This window comes from Sitophilus oryzae, unplaced genomic scaffold (genome assembly GCF_002938485.1).
Source record: "Sitophilus oryzae breed Bouriz unplaced genomic scaffold, Soryzae_2.0 scaffold_980_pilon_pilon, whole genome shotgun sequence".
Lineage (NCBI taxonomy): Eukaryota > Metazoa > Arthropoda > Insecta > Coleoptera > Curculionidae > Sitophilus > Sitophilus oryzae.
In genome coordinates this window covers 5281421-5294400 of record NW_022147617.1, presented here as the reverse complement: position 1 = coordinate 5294400, position 12980 = coordinate 5281421, and the positions used below count along the sequence as shown (strand labels likewise).

The 12980-nt window shown below is 32.7% G+C and overlaps 1 protein-coding gene across 1 annotated transcript in view; it reads right to left on the bottom strand.

The window, feature by feature from the left end:
• Window positions 1-268: 268 nt before the first annotated feature.
• The window catches only part of LOC115891248 (O-acyltransferase like protein-like), a 36796-nt gene continuing 24084 nt past the window's right edge, over window positions 269-12980 (bottom strand). The window contains exons 8-12 of the mRNA XM_030911676.1: window positions 10958-11151; window positions 10722-10884; window positions 7942-8134; window positions 2313-2455; window positions 269-412 (exon numbers count right to left, since the gene is read on the bottom strand). Coding sequence (XP_030767536.1) covers window positions 269-412; window positions 2313-2455; window positions 7942-8134; window positions 10722-10884; window positions 10958-11151 — 837 coding nt within the window. The remainder of the gene's footprint in view (window positions 413-2312; window positions 2456-7941; window positions 8135-10721; window positions 10885-10957; window positions 11152-12980) is intronic.

Genomic DNA, 12980 nt, shown 5'->3' with positions numbered 1-12980 from the left:
GACGCAATTAAAAAACGTGCGAGAAGAAATAAAGTTTTTAACCTATGTTCGCTGTTAAAGTATCATTTAATCTACCCTTGCGGTTAAAGTGCTATTTATCTACGATTTTTGATAGATATAAGGCAATTTTAACAGTTGCTGTGGAAAAAAATTATCAAATCATAGTTGGAAAAAAAATAGGCTGCTGTAACAATTTTTGACAAAAGAAATAAAAGACCTTTTATATAAATTAAATATTTTTATTCTGAAAATAACAAATTATAAAATTTTATTCGTTTTTATCGGTTGTCTTCTTCACTTTTTCGAACGTGAAAAGTTGTTTCTGCAGTTGCGATACCGGAAATTCCACAAAGAGTGCCAAAATGGTAGCTAATATGTATACTACTGCTAAATCACCAATAGCTGCGACCAACTAAAAAAAGAATATAAATATTAGTTTTTAGTATACAGGGTGGTCCGAATTGTATTGGGGAAATTTCGGCCAGCATATTCTGTGGATAAAAAAGCCGTTTCGGATGAGTATGGTAACTAAAACTATTAAAAAAAACAACTCCTTTTAAAAAATAGGGGTTGATGGTAGAAGGGTGAAAATTTAGGGTTGTATGTATTTTTTTTGAACCAAATCATAAAAAAACAAAAATAAAAAAAGTTGTCTAAAAAATTTTAATTTTAATTTCTCTTTTAATGACTTAAGTCATTTGGTCTTGAGTCATTTTTCGAAAGCTGACATAAGACTTAAAATATTTTTTAAAATTATTTATTATTTAAATCTTTATTCCGAAATAGAAAAAGATTCTTCGATGAACGCATGGATCTTAGTTCTGGCACACCCTGTATATTTCAGTATAATTTAAATTATGCACATTCCCTTCCCACATATACCCAAAAAATATTTTGTTTCTACATCTTTCCGTTTTCGTGTAACCAATCGAGGCGAATGAGATACGCTACCCTGTATATTAATTATATCATTAAAAAGATTAAGTCTTTTTATAAACAGATTTAAGTGTTTTTATAAAAAAACTTAAATCTTTTTAATGATATAATTAAAATACAGGGTGGCGCACCTCATTCGCCTCGATTCTTCGATAACTTTGGTATGGATATTAGTTCTGGCACACCCTGTATATTTCAAAATAATTTAAATTATGTACATTGCCTTCCCACATATACCCAAAAAATATTTTGTTTCTACATCTTTCCGTTTTCGTATAATCAATCGAGGCGAATGAGGTGCGCCACCCTGTATATTAATTATATCATTAAAAAGACTTAAGTCTTTTTATAAAAAAGAGAAAACGGAAAGATGTAGAAACAAACTATTTCTTGGGTATATGTGGGAAGGCAATGTACAAAATTTAAAATTATTTTGAAATATACAAGGTGTGCCAGAACTAAGATCCATACCAAAGTTATATTTTTTCTTATGGAACACCCGGTATTTTATTTAATTTTTGCATTCTTGGACATAAAATAAAGCATTTATTATAAGGGTTTAATATGTTTAAAAGCTCTAGTTTTTGAGATATTTAAAGATATTTAAAGATATTTAAATATGCATGCTATAATAAAAAAGTTTGTCAACACCTTGTACATTACTTTTCGTAATTAATTCTTGTGTTGATTTTTAAGCCAGAGAAATAAACTTTACTAAGAAAATATACTTCCTTAAATGTATACAGGGTATCAAAAATTGCTGGTCTATTTTAAATATTTATTTTACATAAAAACTTTGTTATTTCAAATACAACACTATGCATTTTTTTTAAATCCAAGCAGATTTAAATGCTCTTTCAAACTGTATAAGGGTTTTCTATACCTATCTGGCTCAGATTTTGAATAAAAATCGATTTTTCAATAAAATTGTAATCAAGATGGCTGGTGTCGCCATGGCAATTTTCTAGTGACACTTAGTAGCTATTTTCAAAATCGACATTAGTTTATGGACTTTATTTAAATTTATAACAGGTTATTTTTATTTAATTTACCTACAGTAAGGTTAATAAGTAGGTATTTATTATTTTATCAAGAAAAGTGAAGTAGTATCTCCTGGAGGAAGGAATGGATATGTTACAAGTGATTTTATTTTGTAAGAACAATTGCTTGTTGGCCTGAAGGGTTTATGCTCAAAGATATCCAAATAGGAACTTTCTTGACAAGCGTTCCTTTGAAAAACTACTTTTCCTACTTCGCAGAGCTGATAGTGTGGTATATGAAAAACCTATTAGGCAGAAACCTGTCGTTGGAAATTGAAAAGAAAATGAATTTGCCTTAATTGGATATTAGATGGGTTGTGTAAAAAAGGTACTTACCGCAATAATGGTACTGGAGTATACTGGATACCTTGTCATACCATATCTGACAAACGGCACCCATATGTGTACTAAATACACACTGAACGTCAATCGACCTAAGATATAGGTGGGAGTCCACTGTACTACTCTTAGGGCTAACCCTGTAAATAACAAAATAAAAGAAAAAATAGAGTTCTCGCCCTGTATATTATTTTTTTTAATAGATGGAGAATTAAACATTAACATTTTTTAATTCTCCAAATTCGCGGTTTTTTTGTATGTATTTGTGGCAAATTCTCCACAATAAATTCTTATCAAAGCTACCCTATGATTATCGTAGTCTCTCGTATTTTAGCGTTGAAAGAGCTAGATGAAATGATACCCCGAGTACTGTTAAAAATGTTGAAATACTCTAAATACACAAAAAATGTTCATTTTTTAATTCTCGCTCTAATAAAATACAGGGTGTTCCATTAAAAAAAAAAACAAAGAAAAAATATTTTATCTTTTAGAAAGTTTGGCCTGGAATTTTAAACATCCTGTATGATTTAGGATTATGATATTTATACCAAAGTAAATATAGACCATCTAAAGTAAATACATCATATAGTTTTGATTTCGGGGCAGTTCTTGTATTTGCAATAATTTTTTTAATAAAGGCTGAAAAATCATCCCGATCCACTCACACTTTTTTGAGCCACCCTATAGAAGTTAAAATATTTTCCTGAAGTACATTCTAGAGAGAGAGAGAAAGAGAGATGTATTGATTTATAGAGCGCGTCAACAGCGGCGGTTTTTTAGCGCTCAATAATAAGCTTTATTTAATATGATGTTATTTTAAATTATTTTAAGTTAGAAATTAAAGTTTTTTTGTTATGTCGATGCTGTCTAAGAATTCCATAACTTTATTAATCTTCGAAATGTTAAAAGGCGCGAAAATATTCTCATAGGTAACAGCATTAAAGAATCTAGACCTATGCGAGGCAACAGGTAAACATTCATAAAGAATATGTCTCATTGACATTAAGTTATTGCATAAGGTGCATTTCGGAGGGGGTTCATTTTTGATAATATATGATTTATGATTTGGTAAGATATGAGTGTGAGAGGCGTGTTTAGGGTTCTTTGAGCAATTAAGTTTTTTTCCGAGTAACAGGTCGCTAGCCCGTTGCCTCAATCCCCAACCTGGAGGACCAGGGGCCTTTCTGTAGGGATGCCCATCCTTAGCCGAGAGAACCGGTTTTGAGGCGCCGGAATCTCGCCCTCGCCCTATTCCTGTTAGCTGCATAACACCCATCCATTGGATGCCATACATTACCAGTGGTCACGCGGCTCTCATGATCCTTCGAGGACGTAGAAAATAGGACTTGCTGGCAGAGCTTATGAAACAGTGGACATTTCTCAGTTTTTGATGAAATACTCCTACTCGACATTGGAGTATCTCCTTGAGATCCGTTACCAGCCTTCGACCACGAGCGAGTGTAAGTACATCAAAGTCTCAAAAGAATGAAAAATGGACGGTCACCAGATCCTGGTAATATTGTAGCCGAATTGTTAAAGTGTGGAACCCAAAGACTGCGCTGGCGTCTGGCAGAGCTATTTAACCAGTGATGCCTGCAAAGTAAACTACCCCGAGAATGGCGAGTGGCTCACATAGTGTCCATCTTTAAAAAGGGAAATCGTAACGACCCCACTTGTTATAGAGCATTAACAGTTCGGTCAGCAGACTTTTTGGAAAGGTGCTACAGGGTAGGCTCAGGGACAGTATTGGTGACAAATCTCGGAAGACCAAAGCGGATTCACACCGGGGAAATCTTTCACAGATAACCTTTTTGTCCTGCAGCAGGTGATGGAAAAAAAGATAGCAGTAGATCAAGAAGTCCATCTAGCATTTATTGATTTGGAGAAAGCGTACGACTCTATTCCCCGCAGCAAGATATGGGAAGTATTGAATATCTTAGAAGTAGATAGACCTTTGCTTAAGATAATAAAATAGCTATATAAAGAAAATGAATCGTACGTTAAGATAGGACACAGGCTATCTAATCCAATTAACACCACAAAAGGGTTGCGACAAGGATGCAGCTTATCTCCTCTGATCTTCAACGCTTACGTCGAATTAGCCCTTAGGGAATGGAAGACGAAATATCAAGGTATGGGAATACCCATTGGGGACAACACACTATTTACCCTGAGCTTTGCAGACGATCAGGTCGTGATTGCGCAGGACTCATACGATCTAGAGTTCATGACTAAGAGGCTTTATCAAGTATACAACAAATGGGGACTTCAGGTTAGTCTAAAGAAGACCGAATACTTAGCTGTCAATTCCAACACTTGTTTTGAAGTCTTCATTAATGATAACGTCCAGATTCAACAAGTAGACAAATTTAAATACCTGGGTGCTACTATCAACAACGAGGGTTTGGGCAAAGAAGAAATACAAACCGAATTCAGAAGAGCAAACAAGTTATTGGATGTCTTAACAGCCTCTGGTGGGACCGAAACTTATCTGCAACAACTAAAAAGAGACTTGGAAGAACATTGGTGGAGTCAGTTCTTTGCTATGGTTCAGAGCTGTGGACTCTGAGTGAAGACGCGAAGCGCAAAATCCAAGTTGTTGAAATGGACTACCTTAGAAGAAGTGCAGGTATATCTAGGATGGAAAAAAAGACAAACATCGAGGTCAGGCGTATCATGAATGCATCGGAGGAGACAGTACTGGATCGAATCGAAAAATCCAGCTTAAAATGGTTTGGACATGTTCTGCGTATGCCGGAGAACAGGTGGCCAAAAAGAGTTTTTCAATGGGCTCCCCAGGGCAGAAGAAAGAGAGGTAGACCTGTAAATCCTGGAACGGAACGGTTACGGAAGCAATGGGAGCTCGTAACCTAGAAGCTGATGACGCTCTAAATCGAGATGTGTGGCGTAGGGTAACGGGAAGGCAGCAATAGGCTGTAGTTGGAAATGAGTATTAAATACTTAAACCAAATCCCGTTTATATATATATATATATATATATATATATATATATATATATATATATATATATATATATATATATATATATATATATATATATATATATATATATATATATATAAGATATGAGTGTCCTGTGAGGGTTCTAACAACTTTACAGAAAGATCCGCGTTCAAGCAGGGGCGGATCGTGAATTTGTGGGGCCCTGGGCTGAAACTACTTAGAGGCCTACCTAAGTACTCAACTAATAGCCATGTCTGCCAAAAAACTGTTTCTATAATGATATATTATTATTATATATACTTTATTGCACAAAAAAAACATAAATGTTACTTAAATCTACGCAAGTATTAGTTGTACAAAAGGCGACTTATTGCTGTGGTAGCAATCTCTTCCAGGCAACCTTTGGGTGAGAGAGAAATCGAAATAGTGATATTATATAAGAATATAAAAAAAACAATAAAACAATTTTATTTATTTATTATGAATTAGTAAAAGAAATTGATAGGTTGCAGTCATAGAAATTGACAGTTATTTGGTCATCACAATGCAAGTCTTTTGTTAGATCACAGTTTATGGAAAGAAGTGATAAATTATTTAGTCGATGGTTCGACATTGTTGTCCTATATTTATTTTCTACATAGAACATCTTGGAGAAGGAGCGTTCTGCTTCAGCTAGTGAGTGGCAATGATAAAAAAAAATCTTTAAAATGGTATAGCAGTTAGGGAACACGTCAATAAGTTTATTTTCGTGCATGAGCATAAAAATATCACTGCAAGAGGTGTAAGACTCTGGCTTAGATTGGAGTCAGTACGATTTTAATTGAATGCACTCGTTCACTAAATGCTCGTCTACGTCATCGGGATTGTAATCAATAATATGACGTGCAATTTCCAAATCTATGTTTTCGATATTTTTGTCTTGCAAATCCATTAAAAATTTGAATTTTTTGCTATATTTATGTCTCATTGACTTGGCTCCTTTTATTTAAATCCATAATCAGCTTATCCAACGTAACGTTTAACGTGTCTCTTTTAAATCTTTCTTATTTCTGCGCCGTATACTGAGAATTCACCTGTAGACTTACCTGAAAATTTTGGAATAATGCGTCTCTTGTTTACGTCATTGTAGTCTATCCTCACACTAGTACTTAATTTTTAGCTTTCTCTTCGTATTCCTTTAGCTTTTGATCTGATCGGTATCGTATGTTGTTCACAAAGTCTTTTAATGACACAATTAACTTGTTGCCTTCACAAATGTCTAAACCAGGCGTATTTTTTTATTAACTAAATGAAATCTCTGCAAAAGTTCTTCCCAAAAGATAATCAAAATTGCAGTCTCGAGTTTCGCCATTTTATTGAATAAATTTCGTACCTCTTTCCGGAAAACAACTTTCTCAATCTCATTCTCGCTGAAACTTTCGAAAATTTTTATAATGTTATCATAATTATTTTTAAGGCTTTGACAGTATCATAGTGGCAAAACCATCTGGTCTGGCTTAAACTTTTTAACGTGAATTTTAATTTTATTTCACGATTCAACAGTTCCCACCTATGGGTCTATTGTTTTTAGCGGGGTCTGGGGGCCCCTTGTAACCTCGGAGCCCTGGGCTGCAGCCCAAACAGCCCTTAGGTAGATCCGGCCCTGCGTTCAAGGGAATATATCGTCCCATTGCTGCCAAAAGTCACTAACTTACTTTTTATTACTTCCGAGAAAAATGCGTCTAAAGATCAATTGCGTTGCATAAAGATGTTATAGTTAGTAACTATTCGGTATTAAAATAAAACTAAATAGCCAGAAATCGTAGTTAATGACTTTTGCAATCGATTCTCCAATTCAAAACATAGTTAGTGATTAAATTTGGTTGTTCGGAAAAATGTTAGTTAGTGACTTTTGGCAGCAATAGGACGATATATTTTGATACAGATGAAGAAGTAGCATATGTGATCTAAGTTTATTAGTTCCCTCGAGTATGTCCCATTTATTTTGAAGTATACTGAAGAACACTTTTTTGTGGAAATTTCTGAAATCGACAACGGATGGAGTTCCTTCAATATTCTGTAAGAGCGTTGCCTCGTTAGCCAGTTTGTCTGCTCGGTCGTTACCAGCAATGTCAGAGTGTCCAGGAATCCACTTAAAGTTAACATTGTAGTTTCTTTCAGTAAGTTTATATACTAGATCTCGAATGCTTCAGGTTAGAAATTTTTTTGGGGCTTAAAGAAGCAATACTGTTGAGGGAACTGAGTGAATCAGATAGTATTAATGCTTCAATCGGTGGCATGCTCCGAATTTGGATAAGAGCCTGATAAATAGCTATGAGTTCGGCTGTTAAAATGCCAGAGAAATTAGGTAATCTGATTTTTTTATTAGCAACCGGGCTGTAAAAAGCACAGCCAACACCTTGGTCAGATTTCGAGCCATCTGTGTAAAAACAAATACAGTCACGATATTTTTCGTCTAAAATTTGTATTAGACTAGTTTTGTAAAGATATCTGGATGTTTCAGATTTTTTTAATTTACAAAGTTCCATATTAACTGAAACAGGATCCTTTGATAGGATACTATTGCCGGACCCTGTATATTTTAAGATAATTTTTATAAAACATATTTTTTAGAGTTTATTAAGTAAAGCTAAAAATGGTAATTGAACCATTTTGCACTTACAGCCAATTCCTTCGGTGAATCCTATTACTGCAACTCCAATGGCGAAGAGAAATAGAGGACGCGAAACAGCTACATACACTGATGCCCAAAAAGCACTATGTTCGACATCGGCATTCAATATTACAGATCCAGGAACAATCAGGAAGGATAAAGCTAGACCAAAGGTCATCAGCCACCAAAGACCTTGTCTAAACTAAAATATTAAAAAAAATGTGTCTACCAATCAAAAAAAGTTTGAAAACATCTGATTTAGATAGATGGAGCATATGTCTTTATATAAAAATGAAAATTTTAAAAACAATTACGCCTCTTCTTCATACACGTTTAATTTACCATCGCTGTGGATCACTCTATACAGGTTGTTAATTTGTTTATTACTCGCGGTAAGAGCTTTATCGTTGAAATATGGCAACCTCGGCCCGTTCGTCGATAGAAGACGCGACGGCGACGGGACGAGTCGGCAGAAAACCCTATAAGTGCATGTGTTATGCAGTGTTGCCATTCTGTTCCCCTATAAGTAACTGTCAAGTTAACAACCTGTATATCTCTAATAGGTTTCAAAATTAAATGTCAGTACAGGGTGGCGCCCTCATACGCCGCGGAAGCTCCAAGCAGAACGGTAGTTTATATCAAAATGAAATTTTGGCAGCATATGTAGGTTAAATGAAAGCATTTTACAAAAATATACAGAATTATACAGGATGTCCCCAAAAAAAGTTACACATCAAAGTTGTGTTTTTTCTAATGGAACACCCTATATATTAATTGATTTTCGGATTCTAGAAAAAAAATAAAGGTAAGTTTTATTAAAGAAGCATATACCTAAAATCTAAGGATCATGACATATTTCACATTTTGAGAAAATGTAGAGTAAATTTTAAATTTCGATAACAGCTACCTAAATTTTAGTTGACCTTGTATAGCCTGATATATAATTACAGTCACCATCGTATGTTAAACCAAATTGAAATTTGACCCGAAAAGTTATACAGGGTGAGACATAATTAATATGGAACATTAGTTACTTTTAAAAGCAAGTTACTCCTTTATTTTAAATGAAACACCCACTATATTTTTCCGGTGTTCAATGGAGAATTTATATATCTCCAAAATATTAATTATTAAGGTTGCCGACCCCTCAGATAAAGATTTTCTTAGATATTTTAATTGTTATGTTTTTGCGTCAGTAGATCTGTATTATTTGAAAAAATCTAGATGACTGTATGATGTACCTTTTGTTAATTTAACAAAAATTAAAGATTGTAGAGTAAAATACATAACGGTAATAAAAAAATACAACATATTTGAATTTTTACAGAATTAAAACTAGATATAAACCTATAATTATGTGACAAAAATTAGCTAGATGAAATCAAATGCTCAAAATGCTTCCTTTCCTGTTAACTGCATAAAATGATTGTCTTTTCAAAAGGATCTTTTCATTTTAAAAGGCATGTATGTAGAGTTCTACCTCGAAAAGCAGCTACAATAATTTCTCTCATGTTGTCGACACTAGTTGGTCGAGTTTTGTAAACACTGTCTTTAACATATCCCCATAGAAAAAGCCAGACTAGATAAAATCAGGAGCATTTAAGTATTCTATTAATTGATGAATGCAAACTGCATTTACTAACTAAAGAATCATAAAAATTCTTTCAGATGTAGGATAAGTTTGCATTTTCGGCAAATTTCCAAGAATCTTTTTTGTTTTAACTGACACAAAATTATAACTAGTTGTTAAAGTTGGACTAATTAGACAGCTATGTTGAAGTAACGTCCGACATATCACAGCCACCTAGATTTTATCAAATAATAAAGATCTTTATATATAATATCATATAAAAAACTCAGATCAACTCATGTAAATGAAAATATCTAAGGAAATCTTTGTTTGGGGGGTAGGCAACCTTAATAGTATTTTGAAGAGACATAAATTCTCCATTGAATATCGGTATAATATACTGGCTGTTCTATTTAAAATAAAAGAATAACATGCTTTTAAAGGTGACCAAAGTTTAGTATTAATTTTGTCTCACCCTGTATAACTTTTTGGATCAAGTTTTAATTTGGTTTAAAGTACAATAGTTAATTTAACTATATATTAGGCTATACCGGGTAAATTCCAATTTAGGTAGCTTTTATTGTAATTTAAAAATTGTTCTTTATTTCTAGAAAATGTTAAATAATATGTCAAAAACCTTACATTTTAGTCATATTCTTCTCTTATAAAACTCAACTTTATTTTTCTCCCAGAATCCGAAAATCAATTAATATATAGTGTGTTAGGTTAGGTTGTAGTTTGCTATAAAAACTTTTTTAAATTTACGCTTTTTCCATTGAGGTTTCCTGTGGACAATCCGAACTTCTGACTTTGTGCTCGCTAAGAGGACATTTAGTCTCTACAATATACAAACCACCGCATTCATAAGGTACCTGGTAGATGCACTGTTTCTCTTTAGCTAGATGTCTAGAAAGAAACGTCCTTGTTAGGACGTTTTTGTCTGGATCGATTCAGATTTGAAGATAGTTCTAATGTTATACTTGTTGGCTATTCGCCTGATCTTTTCTGAAGTTTCTTTTACATATGAAATAGTCAAGAGAGAGAGAGAGAGAGAGCATCTTCCCTTAGGTCGATGAATCAATGAGTCAGTTTTATAGGTTGATATTTGATAACCGAACGTTTAATCAAAATAAATAAGGACAATGTCCGAAATTCTTTTAGTTTCAGACTCAAGTAGAACTTATACTTAGACTAATAACAAATCATTTAATTAGCTTACCTTGGTTCGAAATATATATTGATGTGGCTCATCATACTTATGCTTATAGAAATAATATCCGAAAGCTATGCCCATTGTTGCTGAAGACATATTCCCAATAAAACTACCGACTTGGTAGAAGAATTGATGGCTTTCCAGTAAACCCCTAAATTCGTAAAAAAATCTAAAATTTTAAAAATAATTGAATATTTATTCAAATGATAAAAATGTTCAAAAATGTTAAATATAGTACTTACTCAGGTACTGGTAGTATCAATCCGGTAAAGTCGTAATAATAATTTTGGAAGAAAGTGCCGATAGTTGTCACTGCCAAGAGTGTTCCTATAATAAGGAAGGAATGTTTTTCATTTGCTTTAAGGAACTTGAATAAAAATAAGGCCAATATGAAGTACTGGGTGTCCAAAGCCAGATACCACGTAACCGGTAGACACTAGAATATAAAATAGTATTTAGTGGAGTGCTTTAAGCCCTTATGGGATACAAACCTCGGAATTCATTTACTGTAAACGAATTTTTATAAAACTTTTTGCATTGTATTGTTAATAAGATATATTACAAAGTTTACCCATTTAAATTCGTTGCTTGTATTTTTTAAATAAACACACATATACAAATGCATACATACAAGATGGCTCCGTATTCCGCAAAAGTTCTGTAGCAGGATTCCTATTGGAAATTTTCACTCCAAACCTTTTACAAAATATGTGTTTAATGGTAGTTAACATTTCAAAAAGATTTTTATAGATATACAGGGTGAGTCAAATATATATGTATGCTTATATATATATTTGTTTAGTTCAGTGAATTTGCTATACAATTCCGGTTCCACTAGTATCTTAATACCATAGAGTATGCTAAGTGGTTTTTGAATTATGACCACGTCCATAAGGACGTCAATCTAGACGTCTGTGAACCTTCGTATGAGAACTTATAATCGAGACGATCGACTTATTGTAAGTTTATCGCTAAGAAATCGCCGTTTGCCAGTTTTTCAAATTGATAATGAATTGCACTTAAGGCACGTACATATTAACTAACGGACTATAAGAAGAAGATTAAATGAAGCAAATCTTATGTCAAGAAGGCCTGCTGGACCAGAACTTACTAGATGTGTTGACTAGGCCCAAAAGCAGACATGGTCTTAATGTAAAAATTACGAAAAAATGTTAGTGTCTTCTTATAAAGCGAATATTTCCAACAAAAATCAAGCTAATGAGATAAAGCAAAAAACAAACCATCGAGAAAGGATGTATCTAGATGATAAAATTAGCGATGGGAACTATCGAATGAATTAGACTATCGAATGATTAATGAATGAATGATTTCAACTATCGAATGGTTTTATTCGAATAAAATCATTCATTCATTTGTATACTAAAGCATATGTGACAACCTCGCCGTGCGACTAAATGGTTATCGTTGAGCCACGACTATCGAATGCTTTTGATAAATGAAATTTAGATTCGTTTGATTTTTGTATGCGTCAGTGCATTATTAGTTCTTCCAAATTTTTATAACTTCGCCGTATAAATACTGTGCTATTTTTGCGTTTATTAAAATAGTTAAAATACTAAAATAGTAGTTATTTTTTAATTTTATTTATTGACGATTGTGTGCATGTGCAGGTCGTCAAAATTTTTCCGAAAATTTGTGTGGTTTTCCGTAGTCCGATCTTTCAATTATTTAATTTTATATGGTATATGGTCTATTTTTTAATGGGAAATTTTGAGAAGTAGCAATTTTTAAGAGAGATGAGATGAACTTACAATTAATTTAAAAAATAAATATTTGTATTTTAGATGTTTTAATAATATGAATTAGTTGAACTTAATAATCATATTTAAGTAATGTGGTTGTATAATCATATTTAAGTAGATGGTTATCGAACTCAAACTATGGGGTGAGAAAATTAAAACGAAAGTTTTACACGTGCCAATTTAAAAAAAAAGTTAACGATGTTTCTATTTTGTTTATGCTAATTCTCTTACATGTAGTTTTTTGCGAAGAAAAAATATTTCATTTATTTTTTAAAGTAAATGCTAGTAAAAGTAAATATAATTTTTAAATAGTAATATAAAGCACCTAATATAAATAATGTTGATTTCTAATTTTTTATTTATATTTTTCTTCCATTACACTGCATGCTTAGAAAATTAATAAATGTTTATATTTCGTAAGTTTAAAATTTGTTGTTAATATAACAAATTAGTTCTGTAATTATTATTATTTAATAAACCAACGTTGCCAAAAAATTTAGAG